General features: G+C 42.4%; 1 protein-coding gene across 3 annotated transcripts in view; it reads left to right on the top strand.

Moving 5' to 3' along the window:
• LOC142399400 (polyamine-transporting ATPase 13A3-like) overlaps positions 1-24,550 on the top strand; it is a 45,907-nt gene that overhangs the window by 5,722 nt on the left and 15,635 nt on the right. For all 3 annotated transcript variants that reach the window (XM_075484031.1, XM_075484030.1, XM_075484033.1), the window contains exons 6-21: positions 1,550-1,633; positions 1,743-1,812; positions 1,939-2,073; positions 2,183-2,255; positions 2,400-2,531; positions 16,297-16,464; positions 16,542-16,699; positions 16,785-16,973; positions 18,756-18,817; positions 19,249-19,399; positions 19,622-19,744; positions 19,853-19,870; positions 20,030-20,180; positions 20,382-20,502; positions 21,338-21,462; positions 21,558-21,721. In XM_075484031.1, coding sequence (XP_075340146.1) covers positions 1,550-1,633; positions 1,743-1,812; positions 1,939-2,073; positions 2,183-2,255; positions 2,400-2,531; positions 16,297-16,464; positions 16,542-16,699; positions 16,785-16,973; positions 18,756-18,817; positions 19,249-19,399; positions 19,622-19,744; positions 19,853-19,870; positions 20,030-20,180; positions 20,382-20,502; positions 21,338-21,462; positions 21,558-21,721 — 1,924 coding nt within the window. The remainder of the gene's footprint in view (positions 1-1,549; positions 1,634-1,742; positions 1,813-1,938; positions 2,074-2,182; positions 2,256-2,399; positions 2,532-16,296; positions 16,465-16,541; positions 16,700-16,784; positions 16,974-18,755; positions 18,818-19,248; positions 19,400-19,621; positions 19,745-19,852; positions 19,871-20,029; positions 20,181-20,381; positions 20,503-21,337; positions 21,463-21,557; positions 21,722-24,550) is intronic.

The raw sequence follows: 24,550 nt of genomic DNA, 5'->3' as shown, positions 1-24,550 counted from the left end.
ACTCTTCACACCCCCATTGCAACCAATTAATTAAAAGTTTTGACACAAATATGAAAAGTTTTAGTGGCCTCTAGAACATACAATCTAGGAAAAACACTATCCAATCATACTGAACGGACCGTTAACAATGATTGGATTCTGATGCCGTCTATCAAACTGCAATCTGCTCCTCCCTCCCCCTCCTTCCCCCTGTGCGCGTACCCTGCTCCGTGAACGAATTACGCGTCCAGAAGCTTGGCAGGAAGCTAAACTAGAGCCAGCTTGGCTAGCACCTAGCATTATTAAATGTATCGTTATCATATACTAAATACTAAATACGGCAACGATCGATGCTTGCTGTCAGAACAGCGCTCGTGTACCTTCGTGCTCGTGCGCGTTCATGTACTCTAGAGGCGTGCCTTCGGGGGGAAAGTGAAGAAAAGGGTTGGGACTTTTTACCTGTGTATTTTCAAAATGCAGCTTCGCTGGACTCAAAATCCAGGATCTCCTACCCTACCTTTAAACCTCGTTTCCACTATGCAGTCCAGTACGGGTCGGTTCAGAATGGTACGGGTCGGGTCGCTTTGGGGTCAGGTTGTGTTCCCACTGTACAAATGGGGTGGGCGGAGTGCGTGCTGAAGCGTAAATAGCAAATAACAGCAAATAACAAATAACATCCATCATTTCTAACCACATCCAAGCTTCTTCAGCTTAATGGCTCGCGGTCCGGTTGATACCACTCTTCGATTTTTGCGGCAATCAGCTGGAAAACTTTTTCGTTTCGCACAGCGCCATCAAGCTCCCGCTGCACAGCCTCCTCACCAACAACGGAGAGCAGAGCCTGGAACCGGTCCTGTGTGCTAGGTACCCCAAGCAGAAGGGTTACAAAAATGGTAACGGGTACCATGGGACCGGTACGCTTTCGTGGTAATGGAAACACTGAAATAAGCAAACTGTTCTGAACCGACCCGTACCGGACTGCATAGTGGAAACGAGGCTTTAGTCTAATCTCGGTGAAGTGGAGTTTATTGGTTGACGTCCATGGAGAGTGGCCTAATGCAGTTTCTCCCTCTAAGTGTTAGTCCCAGAGTTCTTCGACTTCACAATTACAGCTTTTGTTTTGATCCTTGGCCTTTGAAAATATTTTGAAAAGATGATTACATGAAGATTCAAGCGAAGAACTTGAGGCATTTGGCAGAAAAGATCAGCAATCTGAAGGAATTGATCAAGACAAAAATAAAACTAATAAACATTTGGAGTGGCCCTGCAAGATTCTTGAAACTCATCAAGAATCTGAGCAGAAATTTAAGGATCACAGTGCTGGCAAGGAAATGTTCCTAAAACATACACCATACAGCTCAGAGGAAAAGTGGTCCAAAACCCAGAGCTTGTTGGCAACTATTAGATCCATTTATTTTCTGGGATGAATTATTAAGGGTTTGCCACTGATTACTGTGAAAGTGTACAGGCACTTGAAAGATAAAAATGGACTTTTAATCAAAATTTGTCATAAGTATGGATAATTTTGCCACATAACTACAGTGGAAATGAAAGTGTTCTACTTCTCTAGAGGCCTGGAGGATGTGAAGGTTAGCTGTTCACGAATCCACTCTGATCACAGCTGTGGGCTCTCTAAAACGCTGCAGGAGTACAGGTACGTACGTTCGTGTCAGGTTTACCAATTACAAAGATTAACTTATCCACGTGTCTTATTAGTCTCCAAATATCAAATTTTCAAATTGTTTGGAATTCTTTTTTATCAGGCGGTTGTTTTTTGGGGAGAATGAGATCGCTGTGAGAGTGCCTTCACTATTCAAGCTTCTCATAAAGGAGGTGAGCTCTGAGCTCTTGACCGTTAATCAGGATTCACTGCTCTTGTTTTAGCATACTGACAAAAATCAGTATGGCCTCTTGTGACTTATGATTGTTTTCTTTTTTGTCATTTTTCTTTTCCATCAGGTCTTGAATCCTTTCTACATCTTCCAGCTCTTCAGTGTTGCTCTGTGGAGTGCAGAGGACTACTATTATTATGCTTCAGCCATAGTTTTTATGTCTGTCATTTCAATAGCTACCTCATTGTATACAATTAGAAAGGTAAGTCATATCTGAAGTATCTGTGAGTATGTGTTTTTTTTTTTTGTGCAGTAAAATTTTAGTGAGATTCAAAATATTTTTTTCTGAATCAGGTTCTCTTTTCTTACAGCAATATGTGATGTTACATGACATGGTGGCAGCGCACAGTGTGGTCCGTGTTTCAGTGTGCAGAGAAAATAAAGGCACGTTTTAATTTCTGATCATGATACAAAGCTGCAGTGAAAGCAACTTATTCAGTATTAGCCTCCACCTTATGGCATCTTTAGGCTGAAGATTATCTTGTCTCAGACTTTTAACACCCCTTTTCTTCAATATATTCATCCCAGATATTGAACAAGCCATGTCAACAGAGCTTGTGCCCGGCGATGTCATCATTATTCCAACCAATGGGATGATAATGCCCTGCGATGCGGTGCTTTTCCATGGAACCTGCGTTGTAAACGAGAGCATGCTGACAGGTGAGAATTTTGGCTGGTGTCCAGCATCATGGAGTGTTTTGATGTTGTTCTCTAAAGATCCTTCCTGTCAGAATTGAGTATTTATCATTACTTATATAAGCAGTTGTTCTCTCCACTGTACCTTGTGAGGAATATTGGCTATTAGGAGTGAATAATGATAATGACCAATCGATGACCCAATGATTTCCGATCACACTAACCTGAATAAGGACACACAGAGTGAGTAAAAATCAAATTAAGCTGAGTATGTTGATCTTTTTTATGGTGATGTACAGACATTTATTGTCTAATCACCACCATAATTGGACTCTGCACTTACACATAGCCATTGACAGCTTAATTACGGGGTAGTTTACATGCTGATATAACTTGGTTATATCAGATCTTACTGTAGTTAAAGACAAGGAGAAGACGAACAACATGGGCGCTTGTTCTTAAGAAAAGACTTTACTAGAGAATCTTCTTTATTCAATCCCCCACTACAGAGAGTCCTTGAACAAGACAATGAACCCCACATTATTCCTGAAATGCTCGTTTGTGTGTCCATCCATCCATCCATTATCTAAACCGCTGAATCCGTCGGTCGGGTCGCGGGGGGGCTGGAGCCTATCCCAGCAGTCAATGGGCGAGAGGCGGGGTACACCCTGGACAGGCCGCCAATCCACTCGTTTGTGTGTGATTTTTTTATTTTATTTTAATTTTTTTAATTTCTTTTTATAAGCCCTGGCAAAAAAATGTTCGGAGGATGTCCCTTCAGCTTTTTTAATAGTACAAAAAAAATCAAATAAAAGGTATATAATACAGAAGCTATAATACAGATATGACACAAAACATTCTGGCTTTGTAAAACATGCAAACAATTTAATTCAGTTGTTGTTCATTTGTTGCTATTTGAGGAAAAAATGATGGAATAATGAACCGATAAAATCGGTTAGTACTTTGTTGCATATCCGCTTTCTTTTCTGACGCCTTGAACTCATTGAGGCATGGACTTTATCAACAAGGCTCAGCCTTTTTTGTATTGCTTTTGACGGATCAGTTTGGCAAGATGGAGCCTTGTCATGGACCTTTTTTTTTTTTTTTAAACAAATTCTTTGAAAAATATTTGAACCTGATTGAGATCCAGACTGTTTGCTGGCCATGTCATTAATTCAATATGTCTCTCCTGAGGATAGGTTCGAACACTCTTTACTCTGTGCATCATGACCCAGAAAAAGATCGAACCTCCTTTCAAACTGATGGAATGAGAAAAGTGTCCAAAATATCAGTCCATCAGTCCAAGCATGTATTTCTGAGATAATGACATCCGCCCTGCTCCTTCTTCACCTGACATCAACCCATATTATCAGTGATTCTAGAAATTTGTTCCTTTTCTTAAGGCAGTCATCTTTATATGTTTCATTGGACCTGCACCAAACAAAAGTTCCAGCATCATCTTCTTGTCCAGTGCAGCTTGGTGATTTATCACTGAATATCACTTTCATCCAGTCTTCCACAGCTCATGACTGCTTCTCTTTAGCCTACTGTAACCTTGTTTTCTTCTGTTTCAGTGTCACAAATATTGACATCTGCCCATTTGTTTTTCATCTCTGTTGTTGCAAATGTTCTGTTTTCAGTCATATTGCTTTGAGTTTTCTGTCCCGACATTTTGATGTCGACATGTATGTATTCCTTTTACGACCTTCCCATTTTGTTTGTACTGTTGTGGAGAAATTAGAGTCGAATCCCGCGTTGGTCAGCCGTCCATTGGGGAGTTTATTGAACAAACCGTCACAGCAAATGTGCATACAGAATGTACAAAATGTCCGACGAGCTCATTTTGTGACACCCTTTTATACCGTTTTATCATAACAAGTGTACGTGGCCCTCTCTGGAGGCGCCTAGCTTTCGCAGTTTATCATAAACACGCTCATTCTAACTATCAACAATATTCATATGAACCAGTCAACAAGGCCCAGGATGTAACTAGGCCAGAAGTCATGAGCATGTCATGACATCCTTCTCCCACATAGTCCCCCCTGAAATCACTTATCAGTGATTTAATAAAGAAATAATCTAAAATGAAAGAAAATCATCCCACTTAGTTAATTAAGAATTAATTAACATAATCAACACTAAATTATTCTAATAATTCTACAATAGCAATCAACGGGACCATTTTGAATAAATGAAAAGGAATATATATATATGTGTACTCGAATCACATTAAATGATTAAATTAAATTAAACGATATTGAATTCAACAACACTACAAGTTTTACATTGCCATCACACTTGTCCACTGTTCGCAGTGCATAGGTGCGAAAAACCCACCGACTGCTACTTTCGTAACTCATGTTCTTATCTTGGGAAAACTCACCTACGGCCCCACCCCACTTGGCGACCGACCACTTTACCAAGGTCGCACTCCGAACAGCTGACCGACACAATTGGCAATGGACATATCAGTGATCAGTTTTGATTGATAATACACATAGACTGAATACACCACCTTCAAATCAGTTAATCACCGTTTTGTATCAAGTACAATACATAAAATTATGGATTATCACACAACAATAGTAATAAAATGCAATGTAATGCCGCTCCTCCAGTCCCGTCCCATCTCCCGTACTCTGGTGTCGTCCGCTTCTGGCCGAACATCCGTCCGGCTGGGTCTGGAAATGCTAAGCTAACTCTGGGAGGAGAGGTCGCCAGTACGTCACTCCCAATCAAAGAGATCTTCAGCATCTCTTCTCCCTGTCAGACTATACTTGGTTCCACCCTCGAGGAAAGAAACTTGTGAACCGTCCGTTGATAACCTTCATTCGTTGACCCGCTCTCCCATGCGTTGGTCCTCAGACCTGGTCTCGCATGGTCATCTGCCTCCTGATTCCTTCCCCTGTTTGTTTGAACATCACTTGCAGCAAACACCTTCTCAGAATGGGTATAATGCAACACCCCAATAGGGAAACCATCCTCACTATCAACAATATTGCTATTCCCGCCTTAACTGTCATCGCTCCCCCTTCTCCCAAAATCCCAAACAGACCAGTCCACCACCGTTCACCTCCACCAGCATCACACGTCAGCTCCTCTCTCCGTTCTCTGAACTCCTTCACGGCCGTTGTAAACGTCCCATCAGCTGCAGTGTTCCCGGGTATAAATGTACAACATTTTCCCCAACCATCTGGCAAACACCAATTTTCCCTTCTAATATACATTCTAAAACTTGTCTGTTCTACCAAGCCATCATACTCGTCTCATGTAGTTGTTCTCCAAAGCCTGCAAACCCTTCACTCGTGTGGTTAAGAATTCCCTGTCGGTTGTATTATATGTAATTAGTCCATTCCCCATTTTGTTAAATATGATCCACGGCAAAATAGACTCAAATCCAGCTGCAATCTCCCTGCGTGCTTTGAGCTCAAAAGGAATCCCTCTCGGCTGCCCTATTGCATCCAAGTAAACGTACTTATCCATGATGTAGTTACCACTATATGTTTTAACTCTCCCTTTTTCCACATCCAAACCTCGCATCTCGTTTACCTTGTCATACACTACCACAACGATGTGTTCCTCCTCACCAGTGCCCAAAGACCTATCTCCCTGTTGGGTAGCACATTTAACAAAACATGATCTCCACACATCCAGTAACTCTCAGCTATCGGGTGTGTCTGATCCCCAAAAAGATATAGAGTTAAAATGATCATTTCTATATTTTCACAATTTGATCCAAATAAATAAATCCTAATAAATATTGGTTCCATTTAACAGTAGTACTACTTACGTGACTTCCAAAAGCATTCAAACTCACCATCGTAATCTACTCTATAATCAGTGGGAGGCCCATCCTGTGATGTACTATGATTAAATTCAGCACAAGAAGACTCCAATTTTTGTCCCTCCCTTATTTTGAAAACAATTCCGTAATTTATTTGGCCCAAACATCAATCTGCACTTAATACCACACATAGGAAACAATAACCATTTATCCTCTTCCGATGTGAACCTACCTTCTCTGCATTCCTGTTGCTGGACCACTGCACAGTCCCTGAAGGTGTGTGGCTCTGGAACAACAACAGGCAATGCTCCTGGAGCGTCTGCGCATATGAGACACTCTGTCGCTGTCAGTCCTCTCGTAGTGTACCATGCCCAACTATACCACATATCCTGTGCTGCCTTAACCCATTTTCCACAGTTACACTGTTTTCCCGACTCCACCTGTGCATGTACACTCCGTCTGTTCTTGAATTAACATGATTATTCTATCCTGTAGTGCTAATGGTATCAAATCCCCCTAGTCTTCCCCAAAAAATCTTTCTATTCTTACAACCATTGTGAACAACTACTTCTGACCCGATCTGACATGATCTTACCAGATTGCCCCTTTGTTGTGGCGTCCAGAGGCGGTGATTTGGTCGTCTCCTCCACCGGACCCATGATCCACCCCTCCTCAAATCGTTTATTCCATGAACTTAAATTCAAGCTTAGCAGATACCTCTTCACGACTAGCTCTAGTGTGTATTGCTGGCAAAGTTTGTGGCGTGGCATGGTCTGAGTGGGTGTGTATTGTTGCATCATACTCATCTGACCCAGGCTGGCTACTTCCCTGCGGGGTGGCTTCATCACGGGACCCTTCCAGCCTCTCCTGTCTGCGGGATCCCGTCCAACATCTCCAGGCTTCGTTCTCCTGAGCCCATGCTATCGGCCAACACCCACACCTGGATGCTCACAGTGTCAGAAATCTTAACCTCTTCCTTTTGTTCATCCTTTCCCTCGGACTTAACTCCGTCTGTGTCTTTAGTCCGAACCCTAGTGCAGTGATTCAAATGGTACCATGTGTTGCTACCTTCCACTTGAACTGCCGTCGGCGTTGCTCGCACCACTGTGTACGGTCCTTTCCGTCTTGGCTCAAGCCACTTCCTCCGGAACACTTTGATGTGCACCTGGTCGCCTGGCACCACTGGTCTCTCAACCAACTGTTCGAGACTCAAGTCTCTGGACTCCTCCTGTAGATAGATTGTTCTGTGGATTGCAGTTAGTTGCTTCATGTAAGCTGTCCACTCTGTTTGCAGCTGCTCAAGTGGGGGCCCTCTAAAGGGACCTCTCGACTGAGGTGCCAGCATGGGTCGACCCGTTAGCATTCTATGCGGTGTTAGTGCATGACTCTATGAGTCTGCATACGAAAGCTCATTAGTGCAAGCAGCAAAGCATCTAGTTTAGTTCAGTTGAAGCACAGATTCAATTCAATTTCACTTTCCAGGTTTCTTTGATCCTCTCAACCATCCCTTGACTCTGTGGATGATAAACGGCCCCACAGCGCTGCTTGATTCGCAGCTGCTGCAGAATGCTTCTTGCACTTTTATAAACAAACACTTAACCATTATTTGAACTAATCTCTGATGGAATGACAAACAGATGAATCAATTCTCTTACCAAAAAAAAAATTTACGACTATTTATCCAATATGTATGACCAATATCCTTGTGATGGCGCGACCTCTGGCTCCAGTAACACCATTGGTGCCAAAACAGCAAGCTGGCACTTTGATGCTACTTTCGCTGCTTCATCAGCCGCGATATTACCTTTACCAACCATTTTGTTACTTCTACGATTATTTGACACTGTATCACTGCCAATTTTCAATTTTCATGACTGCAATCCGCTCCTTCATTTGGACATCCTGTCGCACTGGACTTCCGTCTGACCTCCTGAAACCTCTCTGCTTCCAAACTGCTTCAACCAAATAGAAAATATCATGAGCATATGCAGAATCTGTGTACACATTCGTAACCTTACCTTTCACCAGTCAACATGCTTCCGTTAATGCCTTCAGTTCAACCAACTGTGCCGAACATGGCCGTTCACACTTCTCAGCTTTCACCGTCACAAAGTTTTCCATCATCCTGTTTCACAACTGCAAAACCTCATGATCACCCAAATGATCTCACAACATGAACCATGCACAACATAAGTGACGTCAGCCTGCACAAGTGAAGTTGCTTCTAAGTCAGGTCTCAGTTTAATGTATCTCACAGCTTCTGCCACACGCTCATGTGGTTCTCCTTCAAACTCACGTGGAATGACATCTGCAGGATCCGATGTAGTACACTTCTGTGTTCTCACATCTGGACGTGTCAAAAGATGCACAACCTGCAAACATCCTGTCCGAGTCACAACATACCTACTCTGACTTATTAGTTCTGAAATCTTATGTTTTTTATTGGAGACATATAAGAAAAATGGCTTCTCATAGACTAGTGTTGGCCGTTTTGGATGACTTTTGCTAATTTCGTTTCAAATTTTCAAAGGCTAACTTAGCCTCGGTTGTCCTCTCCAGTTGTGCTTTCAACCTTTGATCTTTGGATTCTTCATGATTCCTTCCAGAGGAAGCACATTCTATTGCATAATCCTCCCAAAAGAAGATCATACTTGTTGTATTTTAACTTTACTTATTTATTCATTTGTTATTTATTTATTTATTTTGGACATGGCGCTTTTCTTACTCCCTCCAAGTGGGATGGAGAGATATCAGTAATTCCCTATGGGCTAAATAGATACTCTAATTTAGGCTATCAATGCTAAAATTTAAATTAGAAACTTTGTTCCGTTCAAATTTTAGAACTTCGTAATAGTGGCACATTTAAATTTTAAATTCAGAAACTTTGTTTTGTTCTGTCCTAGTAACAGTGACCTATTTAAATTCAAGTTTTAGAAACTTAGTAGTCGTGACACATTTAACTTAAAAACTTTGTTTTGTTTTATAACAATGACACACCTGAGGGCGGTTTTTAAACCCTTTTGAGTATGTCCGATGTAAGTGTACTTCTTACCTCTATATGTCAATGTAAACCAATACTGGGATTCCTCTGCCAGAGGAACGCCTTGGACCTGCCGGGTCACTTGCTCCGCCCCGCAGGGACTGGCCACGGTCCTGCCGAACACTCGGGTTTCTCGGTGCTCTCGGACAGCTGTAAACAAAGTGTCCCCTCTCGCCACAGGCCCAACATGGCCCCGAGGACCTTCGTCCTCCAGGTGCACCTCTTCTTGACCTTTGACAGGGTCGACGATGGACTTGCCCCTGTGATGGCTGTTCAGTGGCCCCCGCTGTTATGGCCTCATTCCGTACTTCTTGCTTCGCTTGCAGTTCTTCTAACTGCAACCGTGCAAGTTCCCTTTGCTTATCCTTCTCCTGCTCATTCCGTTTCAGTTCTTTTCTGTATTTGTTTACTGCATGCACCACATGGTCTCGGAATTGTCCATGTGACATTGAATTCAACCCCACCACATCCTCCAGCCTCCCCTGAACTGGGGCAGGCAGAGCCTCTTTGATGGAAACTCTGAACAATGTCACCCAAGCTGGGCTCTTCTCGATTTCTCCCTCAGACTCTTGTCTCCATTTCTTCAATTGTTGTGCAATGTACACAGCCGGACTCTCTGTTCCTGACAGTGGTTCCCCCTTTAATGCTTCGAGGTCCACTCCCACAGGAAACTCAGCTCGTAACGCTCTCCAGAGTGCAGCTCGATATGCATTAAAGTCAGTTCCATCAGCTCGGTGGCTCAACATCCAGTCATTCTCACTGTCTCAAAATGCCCTCCATGGTAGAAGTTCCAAAACACAGTGCCCACACTGCCTTAATGTGTCCAACAGACAACAGTTTATGCACAGTCTCTTGTTCAAAAGCTCTTATCCATTTGCTTGCACCTGTGTGAATGTCCGGCAGTCTGGCAACCAGCCCCCCTAGGACGAGCGTCTGCCACGGCACATACTGTCCCTGCGTCATTTCTATCAAACTCGGTGCTGACGCTGTTGGACTCTTATGTTCTTCAGAAGATGCCTTTTGAACTGGAGGTGCCAGTTCTGGTGATCTTTGGTATTGTGGGAGCTGTCCCCTTGCCTGATCTGAATTACAGACGGCGTCTGGCTCAGGAGCTCCATGACTGCTTGATGTAGCTATTTGTGGTTCTGGACGTTCATGAGATATTTTGTGATCTTTTATTTCAGAATCTCCTTGTATGTTTACTGCTCCTGGCAGTGTTGGATATAGCTCTGCATTTTCAAAGAAATGTAAAACTTTTAATTCAAGCTCTCTCTTTTCCTGTCTCTTTTTGCTTTTGTCCTTTGGTTTGTAAGCTTTAATCCTTTGTTCCATAATCTTACAGGTAGTTACATTGAAAGTGCCACCTTTTGGCCAGGGTGAGACGTTATTTTTTGTTCGTTTTTCCCATTTTAGAGATATCTTTTTAATATCTTTGGAATGTTCAGGATGTTTGGCGCTAATGGTTATTGTTGGTGTTACATCCATTGTTTCACCTAGTTAGTTCCCTTCTATTGACTTTTGACTTTTTCTTTTTATTTACTTATCTATTTTCTAAATTTTCCTTATTTATTATTCGTATTCCCCCTTTTTTTTTTTTTTTTTTTTGAAAGTCAATTTAAATTAACTAATTATTTAACTCTAATCAATGCTAATTTAATGCTCGGCTAAATTTAGCTTAGATGCAGCTAATTATTGGATTGGATATTGTCAATGCTAATGTTAAGGTTAGCCTATGTTAGCTTTGAAAGCTTATGCTCTAGGTTGTTTTTTTTTTTTTTTTTTTTTTTTAAATTGAACCAATGTTAATTCAATGTTAGGCTAATTTAGCTTTTTGACTTCTAACCAATGCCAATTGCTGTTAGCTTCCTAGCTGTTGCTAATTAATGCTAACCTATTGCTAATTAAGATTTAAACCAATATTTGCCTTATTGCTATTGCTAATCAATACTAATTGTCTTTCTGATCAATGCTAATTATGGCTAACGAAATGCTAACAAATGCTACTAATGCTAACCAATGCTAACTATTGCTAATCAATGCTAATTGTATTTCTGATCAATGCTAATTATGGCTAACGAAATGCTAACAAATGCTACTAATGCTAACCAATGCTAACTATTGCTAATCAATGCTACTTATTGCTAATCAATACTAGCTTCCTTGTTGACCAATGCTAATTGAATGCTAATTATGCTATTCAACGCTAGTGATTGCTAATCAATGCTAGTTATTGCTAATCAATACTATTAATTGCTAATCAACGCTAAACAATGCTAAACAATGCTAGTTATTGCTAATCAATACTAATTATTGCTAATCAATACTTGCTGTATTACTAATGCTACCCAATGTTAATTTATTGCTAATCGAAAGCTCAGTTAATGCTTACTCTGTTTGAAGTGACTCAAGGCGGTAGCATGGTTGCCGCGTCTGTCACGGCGGTGTCGCACCGTGACGTCAAAATGACGTTGCAGGCATGGCGCTTCCCTTGAAAAGACGGCGCAGCGCGTTGTCGTGCACCAGTCGATTTTTGTAACTTGCCGGCGCCGAGCACAACGAACCGGATGGACCGATGTGAGACCAGGCTCAGTGAGGAGGTGCGTTTGTACAGCAGCTGTACGGAACTGCAGTGAAACAACACAGGGAGCACGTAAACTCCCCAAACTGGTGCACAGAGATGGGCAGAACTTTGGGGAAAGAGGGAGAGTTCTGTAAGAATGTGTGGAAGAAGCTACGGGACAGATACGTGAAGGCAAAGAAGAGGGCAGAGACTCTGTTGATGCCGGGGGCTTCAAACCTTCACCTCTTTTAACTGAATTAAAAAATTAAAATGATCCGAAAACTGCAGCAGTATCATTAATTACAGTATTCCTGCTCTTGACAGCGGCATTGTTTTCTTCTCCACTTTCGTGGTTGTAGAGTAGAGGTAACCTACACGTAGCAGCGCCACCTCTGTGACGGAGAAAATTGCAACTACTGGCGCGCAACGACTTGCGCCACTATATAGGGTCCTATGGCGGGCACGAACTCGTGACGTCATCAACACCGCTCGCGCTAGCAGACGCGGCAACCATGCTAGAGCCTTCAGGCTAAAGGCGTTGCCCCAACTTTTGCTCACATCCGGATGCTTCCGATCCAATCCACACACAATGTCCTCCACCAATCCAGATGATCCAATGTACGTCACAGCTACGTCAATTCTGACCAATGAAATAAAAATATTTTTTGACCAATGAAATCTGAACACACCTCTAAATCTATCTCCAATGAAACACGTCTGAGACACTTAACTTCTAACCAATAAAATATGAACACACCTCTAAGCCCGCCTCCAATGAACCACGTGAATTTCTAACCAACCAAATATGAACACACCATTACATCTACTTCCTAGACTGTTCCAAACTCCTCCCAAGCATAACAATTGAACCAGACATAACAATTGAACCACACCCCAACTCAAAATGGCGTTTGTCACACTTTTTGTGACAAGTTAAGAAAGAGGAAGAAATACAAACTTTCCAGCTGGACAGAGAAAAAAATACAAACCAAACAACACAGAAATAACAGTTGCACTATTCTTCACCTCAAAATGGCATTTGTTAAGAAAGAGAAAGAAATACAATTTAACACGCTGTGGACAGGGAAACTACAAATCAAAAGATACAGAAACAATGCATAAGCGAAAAACTTTCTTTATCAGGAATGTCACATTCACGTCGAACGACGTGATGAATCAATGGCCTAAGGACAGAAACTCTCCCTTAGGAATTGCGAAACCAACATTTACTCGACTGATAACAACTCTGCAATTAGCACATTACCTAAAGAAAACTAATAATTATTACAGTTCAACCATAAAGTGCCCCTGGAAGACACAAGGAAAGAAAGTGTGATCACACACGAACATTTGAAGCAGCAGAAAACTGTCAAGGACGAACCACGCGCCTTCACACCAGCCGTGTGAACGCGCAGCACCCTCTGTCCCCCTGAAAGCCAAAACACCTTCACTCGCCTGTTGAGAATAGAACTTTAGAAACTTAACACCAATCACAGCAGTATTCAATAATTCAATAATAACAAGATGCACTCAACGAAAATACAGAATCTTAAAGAAATAAACACACAGCGTTTAAAAATCACAGCACATTACTGCAACAACTCCTTATCTCCCCAAGTTATTAATGTGGCAACTATAACAATTAAGCAAATTATAACAATGAAGCAAATTATAACAATGAAGCAAATCTGAGTTTAACTTAAAATACAACGAATACTCATAAGTCAAGGGATGAGATGAGTTAGAACTTTTTCCTTTTCTTCTTTTTTTAGATTCACATAAAACAGCAGGATTTCACACACATTGATAGACAACAGAGACCGGTCCCACACACTCACACCAAGTCAGTCGATCAAAGTTTTGTCAGTCACCGTTCAAATCTTCACAGTTTTAAATTATCAATTTCTTTCATTTAGACTTTTAATTTTTCAGGAGATGTGGGTGTCGGCAATATATGGAATACAAAATGTGTTTTCCCTACAAGCCTTGTGATATGGTCTCTGACCAAAGCAACAGATGCTGACGTGTACTTTACCAGCTTCGCTGTGACCTCTCAATAATAATCTCCTGTGGTCAATTTCATAAACGAATTTGAACTTTCTTCTAAATGTCTTTATACTGAGGTCTCGGATAACTCCAAAGAGTTCTAAGCAGATATATAAAATGATATAAACATATATACTTAAAATGTGCTCCTCATAGAACTGGTTTTTTTCATTTCAGAGTTTTTTTTTGAAAGCCTGATTGATTCAATCGTTAAACTTTAATGTTCGCCAGTCAATCAATTATCAGTATTTGTTTTACTCCTTGACTAGTGAAAATAATTTTCACGTATGTTTAATGAGTCTAGTGTACCCCGTACTCCCATCAGTATTCCTCCTCCCAATGCATTGAAGGATGGCTGATAGGATGCAAGAGGTACTATTGACGATTGCTCAACAACCTGCCCGCTTCTTCAAAGCTATTAATTAATCCAGTTTGAATTCACCCGATTCACCATTTTGCCGGAACGCAGCGACTAGTCCTTCTTAATTACCACAAAAATATAACAACACAAGCCAGACCAACTGCTCACAGCTGTCTGCTTTACAACTCTCACAAGCTGCTGTTTACCCAATTTTTATCCCAATTCACACATATGGCTCCTCTTGGCCCAAAATTTCCCAAACAATTTCAGCAGCCCCCCTGCGCAGAGGAAAGCAATGGAAGAGCTTACCGAATGCAGAATCCGTACTCTCTCCTGTGTTCTTTTAAATTTGGGGAAGCCGGAAGAAGCCTGTCAGCCGTGCTCCACTAACAGAGATCAACTGCGTAATGGTAGGAACAAAATCCCACCTGCCGGCTTGTTACAGCTGATGTCGGTTGTCGGGGCACAGAGGACACGCTCCGCCGGGATCCAGATGCAAACTCTCACGAATTCGGGGTCACCATTATGTTGTGGAGAAATTAGAGTCGAATCCCGCGTTGGTCAGCCGTCCATTGGGGAGTTTATTGAACAAACCGTCACAGCAAATGTGCATACAGAATGTACAAAATGTCCGACGAGCTCATTTTGTGACACCCTTTTATACCGTTTTATCATAACAAGTGTACGTGGCCCTCTCTGGAGGCGCCTAGCTTTCGCAGTTTATCATAAACACGCTCATTCTAACTATCAACAATATTCATATGAACCAGTCAACAAGGCCCAGGATGTAACTAGGCCAGAAGTCATGAGCATGTCATGACATCCTTCTCCCACAGTACTTGCTCCAACTTTTAGATCCAACCAAGTGCAACACCAACCTCTTTTGCCCCACTCAATCCGCTGATTGAGTGGATTGAGTGGGGCTGAATCCCTGAAGAAGTTAAATGCTTTAAATATTTTCTGCTCATAGCTTTCTTGTAGGGACATATTTAGCCTTGTGAAGGTATTTGTTTTAGAAACATAAACACGGAGATTCAGAAATTATTTCCTTATGATTTAATGGATCCCATCATTTTCTTTCTTTCATGTGTCTTGTTGAAGTTAGAATGTTCAGCTATTAAACAGTTTTGTGTCGTATCCGTTTAATTTTTAACTAAATAAAAAAAGCTGAATGAACATCCTCCACTTGTGGTGAGTCCGTAATTTTGTTTTGTGCACATAATCTTGTAGAGGAAAAGGGTTACATAGTGAATGTGTCAGATAGGAAAATACTAGTTGCTTAAATGTATAGATTGTATTGTGTGTAATGTGTAAATTATGTGTTATGTATAGATATTTTATTGGATTGTGTATTTGCTGCAAGGACACTAAATTCCACTGAGCTCAGGCTTACTTTATCAACATCTAATTTAACTTTTATTGCCTCCTAAAGGGATGCATGTCAGTAAAAGTTAAAGAGCCACTACTATAAATAAAGGCATTCAAAGTGTGGTTACTGTGAAAGGCTGCTCCCCTCTGTTTAGTGTGAAATATGCCTCCATCACAACTTTCACAGGACCTTAGAAGAAGCATTACTGAGACGGATAAAAAGCTGTCTTTTAAGACCTCGTTCTTTATCAAGCCACAACAAGACAACATGTCTACAAATAGAGAAAATCCATGACTGTTACTTCTGCTAAAAGTGTCCTGTAAAGGTCAAATAAAGATGACATGAACACAACATGCTTTTCTAGAAAAGGTAAAAAAAAGAACCCAAGAAAACCCCACAGAAATCTTTTCAACCTGCTTAAATCATGATTGAGTGGATGTTTGCGGCTCTCTCAAGTTCTACTTTGTGACATTTTGCTTCTTATTAGATACTTTCTGAGAAAGCCTGCCACGTTTGTTGTACAACGCTTCCATGGCGTTATTGTCTTGTCTAAACATTTGTGCACAGCATTGCATTATGTTGGAGGTGTAGTTTTCACTGAACCTCTGTGTTTGTCCTGCAATCCATAGGAGAGAGTGTTCCAGTAACCAAAACCAGTCTACCCAGTTCAGGTGGAGAGGCATCCAAGAGCTACAGCACGGAGGAACACAAGAGACACACACTGTTCTGTGGTACCCATGTCATCCAGACCCGCTTCTACACAGGTGAACTGGTGAAGGCTGTTGTGGTCAGAACAGGTGAGACAGATGCACATATTGGACCTCAATGGGTGAGGACAAGAAATAGTAAATAACTATATTATATGATCCGGCAGGCTTCAGTACAGAGAAAGGCCAACTTGTACGCTCTATCCTCTACCCTAAGCCAACAGACTTCAAGCTTTATCACGATGCTTACCTGTTCCTGCTGTGTCTGGTTGGGGTGGCAGGGATTGGCTTCATCTACACCATCGCCCTCAGCATCATGAGCAAGGTATCATTGCTGCTTTAGAGGACATGTGACTGTCTTGCACGCGTTAAATCTCAGCTGCTGATGGTTGTTCCTTAAACGTACCCAGGTTCCAGCTAAGACCATCATCATTGAATCTCTGGACATCATCACAATTACCATTCCCCCGGCTTTACCGGCAGCGATGACAGCCGGTATTGTGTATGCGCAGCGGCGTCTGAAGCGCATCGGCATCTTTTGTATCAGTCCTCAGAGAATCAACATGTGTGGTCAACTTAACGTGGTTTGCTTCGACAAGGTAATCTAAGGCAAACTTTCTGTGATTTTTGCTTTCCTGTTGAGAATTCAAGAGATGCCCTTCATGCAGGGGAATTTCAAGGTTTATATTTGACCTCAAAATCACTTATAAAAGTTTTTGTTTGAAAATTAGTTAAAAATGTATTAACTGGAAATTTAAATGAGCCTTGCTTTTATATTTGAGTGAGTAGGAAAACATGGTAGTTCAAGTGATCAAGTGAAATACGATCAGTGAATACAATCAATGTCTGATTAATGACTGATTAATGATTAAAAACTGAAAATATGACCTTAGGTTCTGGAAGCTTGATGGGTATTTCCCAATATTTTCTGTCATTTTCTATTGAAAATTATAATTCGTCACAACCCTAATTCAAACTTTGATTTGCTATCGAACAGAAGAATGACTTTGAAGGATCCAAGTCATTTTTATTCAACTCTTCTTATGCTAGTTGACATTAACTGGTATTGGTATTCTTTACGAAGCCAAATACAAGTTGCAAAAGTCTTGAGCCACCCCTCATTTCTTTTATATTTTCCTTTTAAATGGCCTGATTTTCTTTTAATCTTTTAAAGTGGTCCTGAGCCATAAAAAAAAAAGCCATGTAAAGGCTTTCTGGAGGTCTTTCAAAGTTCTGTTGTTTTGTGTGTTTTCTTTTCTTTGTTAACACTTACCTCTGAATCATTCAAGCTTAAAAACTGGTACTAAACTCAAGGGATGTATCAGTGTCGTGTCTACACATAACAGACAACTTAGCAAAGAACCAATTTAAAATGGTATCTTTAAGCACTTTGTTATTAACAGCCTGTCGCAAAGATACATAATTTGTTCCTATTTCTTTAGTTGCATCTAGAAAAAGATATATATATTTTGTATTTTTGCACCGGCAAGGTAATTCCCAAAGAGCTATTAGCTGAAAACTTGGCATATCTCAACAAGGTGTGCCGTGTGTCCTTAAAACATTTGAGAAAACTGGACAAAAGAATAAGTGGCAGGCCTAAAAAACTATCTACACCATGTTCAGTACCTGAAAGTACCTGAAACCAAACAGCAAAGACCTGACACAAGACCCGAGAGATGCATCTGGACCGTCAGCTGATCAATCTGCTGTTCACTGAAGCCTCATCAGAAATGGTCTCCATGGAAGGGTGGCTGTCAAGGATCCATTCTTAAAGGGATAGTTCGCCTCTTTTGACATGAAGCTGTATGACATCCCATATTAGCAATATAATTTATGAACATCGACTTACCCGCGATTGTGAGGTCTGAATTTTTCTGGAGAACGATTTTGTGATGCAAATGTATTACTCTTTTGAACCCATATTGTGGACAAAGAAGTGGACAAAAAATTAGTGACAACAGGTCTTATGGAGGGATGAATCATCCCCAGAGCCCAGACCTGAACTTTACTGAAGCAGTGTGAGATTCATCTTAACAGAGAACAGAACAAAAGGCAGAAAACATCCAAAGAAGAGCTTTGGGATGTCCCTCAAGAAGCCTGGAAAACTATTCCTGAAGACTACTTAAACAGAAAGCTTTTTTTTACTTATATACTGAAGTGAGAGGTGGCTCAAAGGTTTTGGACAGTACTGTATGTATCAAGAGGAAATTATTTTTTGTCCATGTAGTTGCATAACAAGCTTTAACAGAGCTCTGTTGAACAGGTAACGAGTTTACGAGAGTGGCTAATGTCGTCTTTTAAAAGTTCAGATTGTCTGAGCTGTCTGTAATTCAGAGCCTGGGTTGGTAACTTTATGTGCGTTGTTTGATTCCATCCTGTAGACTGGTACTCTCACTGAGGACGGATTGGATCTGTGGGGTATTCAGAGGGTAGTAAATGGCAGGTAAGAGCTTGGCTCCTTTGGCTCACTGCCTTTTCATCCTCAGGATTTGTGTCCTGAAAATAACCTTGAAACCTTTTCAGAGGTCTTTAGGCTGATGGCAAGAGCGACAGCTGCAGAAGCTGTAGGCTTAATAGATTCTTCAGGAATATGATTTGCTTATTCATGTGTAGATTAGGCAAATCAGTGAGCTAACCTGCATTAATATTGTGGAGTATCTAAAGAAAATGTTTAATTAACTTGATTACCCAAAAGCAGAACTGTTAACCTGACAAGAAACTAGTCGTGTCTTTGGCTCACAACTTTATATTAAGAAATGTAATGATAGAGACCAAAATATCCAATATCTTCTTTTACTCGATTCAGCTTCTTACCTGTCATGCAAATTGCTTAGTTTTTAGTCCACACCATCAGATATTTCCTCTTCATTGCAGCTTTTGCCCACCAGAGTCTGAAGCTTCTGAAGAAAATCTGATGAGCACAGCGTTTGTGGCCTGCATGGCAACCTGTCATTCACTAACCAAGATAGAGGGAGAGCTCTCTGGAGACCCGTTAGACCTCAAGATGTTTGCCGCCACAGGCTGGGTAAATAAACATTTATTGTGTTTAGCATGATTATTCCCTGTGACCACAACTGGCATTAATGGACTCATAGACTCTTGGCTAAAGCCTACCACTGTCTATATTTAAATGGAAGCTGTGTTTTCCTTTCGTGAGGAAGCAGGCAATATTTATCTTTTTCTCTGTCATGCCAGGTGTCGCCTGATAGCTCAGGATATAATCAAGATATTTTGGTTTCTTATTTAGAACTTAGAGGAGCCCACAGAGGAAGAGACGGCTCTCCATAACCGACTGATGCCCACCGTTGTTCGACCTCCAAAGCACTCTGTTGCTGAAGCCAATCAGAACAATCCACCAGCTCAGAACATGGTACAGTGACTCCCCATGTCACTATTTCGTGATCACTCTTTTTGGTGAATGAATATATGACATACCTGATTTCAAAATTCTAATATGATTTGATTTTTTTTTTTCTAGGAGCTTTCAGAATTATCAGTAAGTTCCCTTTTTTTAAATAAAACTTTAATTCAGAGTAACAGAGCTTTAACAGAGCTCTCTTGCTGAGGGTTTGTAGACCTCTGTAGATAAATTTTGATTATGAACAAAGAATTTGGAGAAACTGGACATGTTTGGGCTTGTGACTTTTCTCCCCAGTCCTATGAGATTGGCATTGTTCGTCAGTTCCCCTTCTCCTCTGCGCTGCAGAGGATGAGTGTCGTGGTCAGGCGGTTGGGAGAAAAACACATGTATGCCTTCATGAAAGGGGCACCAGAGGTTGTGGCCAGCCTTTGCAAACCGCACACAGGTCAGACACTTCTTCTGCATGTCAAACATTTGGGATAGATAGCCCCTCTCTTTATCTGACATCTTTATGAATTGAAAACAGAGTAAAAAGAAAAATATACATAAAGATGTGCAACACCTCTAGGTGTTACCTATACATAATATGTCTTCCCTATTTTTTAAACTAAAGACCAGCCTGATTTGGCTCTGTCCTTCCCCTCAGTCCCACAGAGTTTCACAGGGACTCTGGAGAGCTACACTAGGCAGGGCTTCAGGGTTATTGCCCTGGCACATCGACAGCTAGACTCCAAACTCTCATGGCACAAAGTCCAGAGCCTCAGCAGGTACGTCTCATCCACAGATAACACCGTTCACAGTACATGTTGCCGCTCCCACCTTAAAAAAACAGCTTTTCCTAATTTAGTCCCCTTTCTTTTTTTTTTTTTTTTTAAACATAAATGAATTCTAAGCTGTATTGTGCCTTTTTTCTGAAACATAAACATGAAACTGCATCAATAATCAAACTACGGGCTATGTGCTGGATGCACTGTAGTGCTGCCAAACTTACTCAGAGTTACAAGATTAAAAGCAACAAATTACAGTTTGATTCTGTTTGCTGTCGTTTGATAAATGCGGGAAATCATTAACTGAATTTGTAACGAGCATAGCAGTTTGACAGGAAGGCAGGAAAGTGAATTGCAGTTCTTGAACTAGTGTCACAGACATAAAAATAAGATTCAAGCCACATTTATAACTCGAATTACCACCATCTCTAGATTATCTATTCAATTTATAGATAGAAAGTATATAGTGTATATCTCTCAGGTATATACTGTAAATATTTACATAAGAGTGTTTATTTATTTTTAACATTGTTGGACTTCTTGCTAAAACTCTGCTTAGATTTACACTATTTGCTCTATATATTTCTCCTTTATATGCTTAGTTAGTTTTATTATTATTATTTTTATATTCTATTCCTTTTCATGCTCTTTAAATGGGTGCAGCTGTAACGAAAGAATTTCCCCCTGGGGATCAATAAAGTATTCTGATTCTGATTCTGACATCCCTCATTGTTTGAGATTGAGTGAAATCTGGAACTAAAAAGTTACATGAATTATTATTATCTGATGACAGATGGCTGCAGGTTTTGACAGACGTGTGATTTGTTGCTTTAAGGGATCTGGTAGAGACTCACATGGATTTCCTTGGTTTGATCATCATGCAGAACAAAATAAAACAGCAGACTGCTGGTGTTTTATGTGAACTACGACAAGCTAACATCCGCACTTTGATGGTCTCAGGTAGACACGCTCTGTGAAGTAATTTACTTAAAATCATCCATTTGTATGCCAGACCAATCTCACCCGTCCATTGCCAACCTTGCGTCTTCTGTCAGGTGACAACATGCTGACAGCGATATCGGTGGCTCGAGACTGTGGGATGGTTCGTCCACAGGAGAGGGTGATTATAGCAGATGCTGCTCCTCCCAAAGATTTCCACCCTGCCAGCATCACATGGCGTTACACCGACAACCCCACTCAGACTGCCAAGGACAGTCAGGTAAGACTGAGAGTTTCAAAGCCACAATCATCAGTGTTGGCTGCTCATTGGACAAAATGCTGTGGCTTGCAAAAATGTGGCCAGTCTCTGTCCCTGTCCATTTAAATGATTAAAAGAAAACTGTTACACTCACACTGAGTGTAAGACTCGCACAATTTCACCTTTTCTCATGGAGTGCAAAAAACTTGGTGACTGATAAATGTCTAGCCAATTTATCAGAGCTGTTCTGTTTCTCTTGCTCAAAAAGAAGGTTTCTCTTTAATGCATACAGACAAGATGTACGTCACACAACCTGGAACTAAAGATTGTCCATTACTGGCACCTGACTATTTTTCCTGGAAACACAATCCAGAATTTTAGTGTACAAAGCAAACAAGCAGAAGTGAAAGTGTCAGGAGATATCTATGTAGAAAACATATTTGAAATCCCACGTATTATGTTTAGATAGCCAATTTGGTTAAATCGTAAGTTACGTATGTAACTACGGTTCTATGAATCCCAGATGACCGCCAGAGGGCGGTGCTGAAAGCACTGAATGTCCCTTCGCGCATGCGCCGTTCGAGTAGTAATACCAACAGAGTCACACCTGTGACATGTCGGATGATCAATCAGAGGCTATATAGCCTGACGTCATCCGTCACTCTGCTCCTACAGAATCTTCTCGCGGAATGCAAGGATTCTGAGTGACAGAGAAGCTCTGGCGGTCATCCGGGATTCATAGAACCGTAGTTACATACGTAACTTACGTTCTATTTCATCCCTACTGACCGCCAGAGGGCGGTGCTGAAAGCACTGAATGACTAATACCAGCGGTGTCACGAGGAATCCAGAGCAAATACCTCATTGAGAAGGCTCAGAGGACCCTCGCCGCCGAACCTGATCCAGAGGATGAGGGGAGGCCACCTTAACCCCGTAAAATCGGGTTAACGTGCTCGGGGAAGCCCATGATGCCACAGCACATATTGCTTCCATCAGACCCCTCTCAAGGCTGCCCAGGAAGCGGAGATGCTCCTGGTAGAGTGCGCCTTCACACCAACGAGTGGGGAGCAGCGTCCCGCAGCGTAGGCGTGGCAGATGACGCCCACGATCCAATGGGAGAGGCGTTGCTTGGAAGGAGGACAACCCAACCCAGGGCCTCTGTAACACAAGAACAGTTGATCTGAGCGTCGTATAGCAGCACTGGCTGCAATGTATGCCTCCAGTGCCCTCACTGGGCACAACGACTGAGACCCATCGGCCGTTCCCTCTGACACAGGCTGAAATCGTGCCATCTCAATGGCCGGTTGCAATGAGAACGAGATAACACTTTAGGCAGGAGTGCAGTGTTTGACCACAAGGTAACACCAGAGCCATCAGTACCCCATCTGAAACAGGAGGGGCTGACAGAAAGAGCATGTAGCTCGCTGACTCTCTTAGAGAAGACAGCAGCTGACAAAAAGGCAGTCTGACATGAGAGCCACCTGAGGTCTGCCTGTGCCAAAGGCTCGAATGGAGAGTGGCACAGAGCTTTAAGAACCAAGGGCAGATCCAAAACTGGTGCCCGCAGAACCATCGGCGGATGCAACCTACGCGCACCACGCAAGAAAAGATAAACTGGAATAGGGTTCCCCATGGTACAGCCCTCAAAGCCAGCATGAGTAGATGATGTCGCCGCTACCTACATCTTAAATGTTGAAGGAGAGCGGCCCCTATCAAGAAGAGACTGGAGAAACTCCAGGATAGTGGACACTGCACAGGTGAGTGGATCACCATTGCGGGCCGAACACCACTGGGAAAACAGCCGCCACCTGTCTTCACATCACTGGCGAGTCGAGGGTGCCCAGGCACTGAAAAGGGTGCGTCTATCGGAACCCAAATATCCTGTCAGCAGCTGCACAGGTCGTCCAGCGGCCACACCCACAGTCGGAGGCGTTGAGGACTGGGGTGCCATAGCAGTCCCAACTGGGACAGCAAAATCCCTTCTGGTCGGAAGACACCACGGGATGCCGTGACAGACCCTGCCGGAGCGGGAACCATGGCCGTGCTGGCCAACACAGAGCCCCTAGCAACCTCTCGTGGCCCTCCTCGGCAACCCGCCGAAGAGTAGGCCAAATCAGAGACGGGTGGAAAAGCATATAGGAGGACCCTTGGCCAGGGATGAGCCAATGCATCCTGGCCCAGTGCACCTGATGCCCCCTTAAGGGAATACCATTGAGGACATCGAGTCGATTCCTCTGTGGCGAAAAGATCTACCTCTGCCCGACCAAAGAGGTCCCAGATCTTGAGCACTAAGTCGCTGTGAAGGGACCACTCTTCCCGGAGCAGTCGCCTGGCGGGAAAGAGAGTCTGCGACGTGGTTGCGCCGCCCTGGTAAGTACACTGCCTGCAGGGTGGACAGGCGAGGAGAGGCCCATTCCAGGAGATCTCTGGACACTTCCAGAAGTCACGCTGACCTGGTGCCACCTCGATGGTTGAGGTGGTAGACAGCAGAGGCGTTGCCTGACTGAATCAGGACATAATTCCCCTTCAGGTGGGCAAAAGGTGTCTGAGAGCCAGATGCACAGCACGCAGCTCCAGTACATTTATGTGTCAGGGCGCAGTGACAGCAGACCAAAGGGCACAACCCGAGTGACCGGCGTCAGTTTGCCCAGTAGCCGCAGGAAGGCGACGTAAGGAAACTGCCGGTCCACCCTGAATCGACTGACCCACCGGAGTATATCGTTCACCCTTGAGATGGGTAAGCCCTCATGGAAGGTGAATCCGGAGACACCCCAAGAAAAGTGGTTGTCTGAGATGGGGTCAGGCAGCTCGTTTCCAAGGTGGCCTGGAGGCCCAACTGGGACACATGAC

The sequence above is a fragment of the Odontesthes bonariensis genome, chromosome 14 (genome assembly GCF_027942865.1).
Source record: "Odontesthes bonariensis isolate fOdoBon6 chromosome 14, fOdoBon6.hap1, whole genome shotgun sequence".
Lineage (NCBI taxonomy): Eukaryota > Metazoa > Chordata > Actinopteri > Atheriniformes > Atherinopsidae > Odontesthes > Odontesthes bonariensis.
This window is presented reverse-complemented; position numbering and strand designations above follow the sequence as displayed.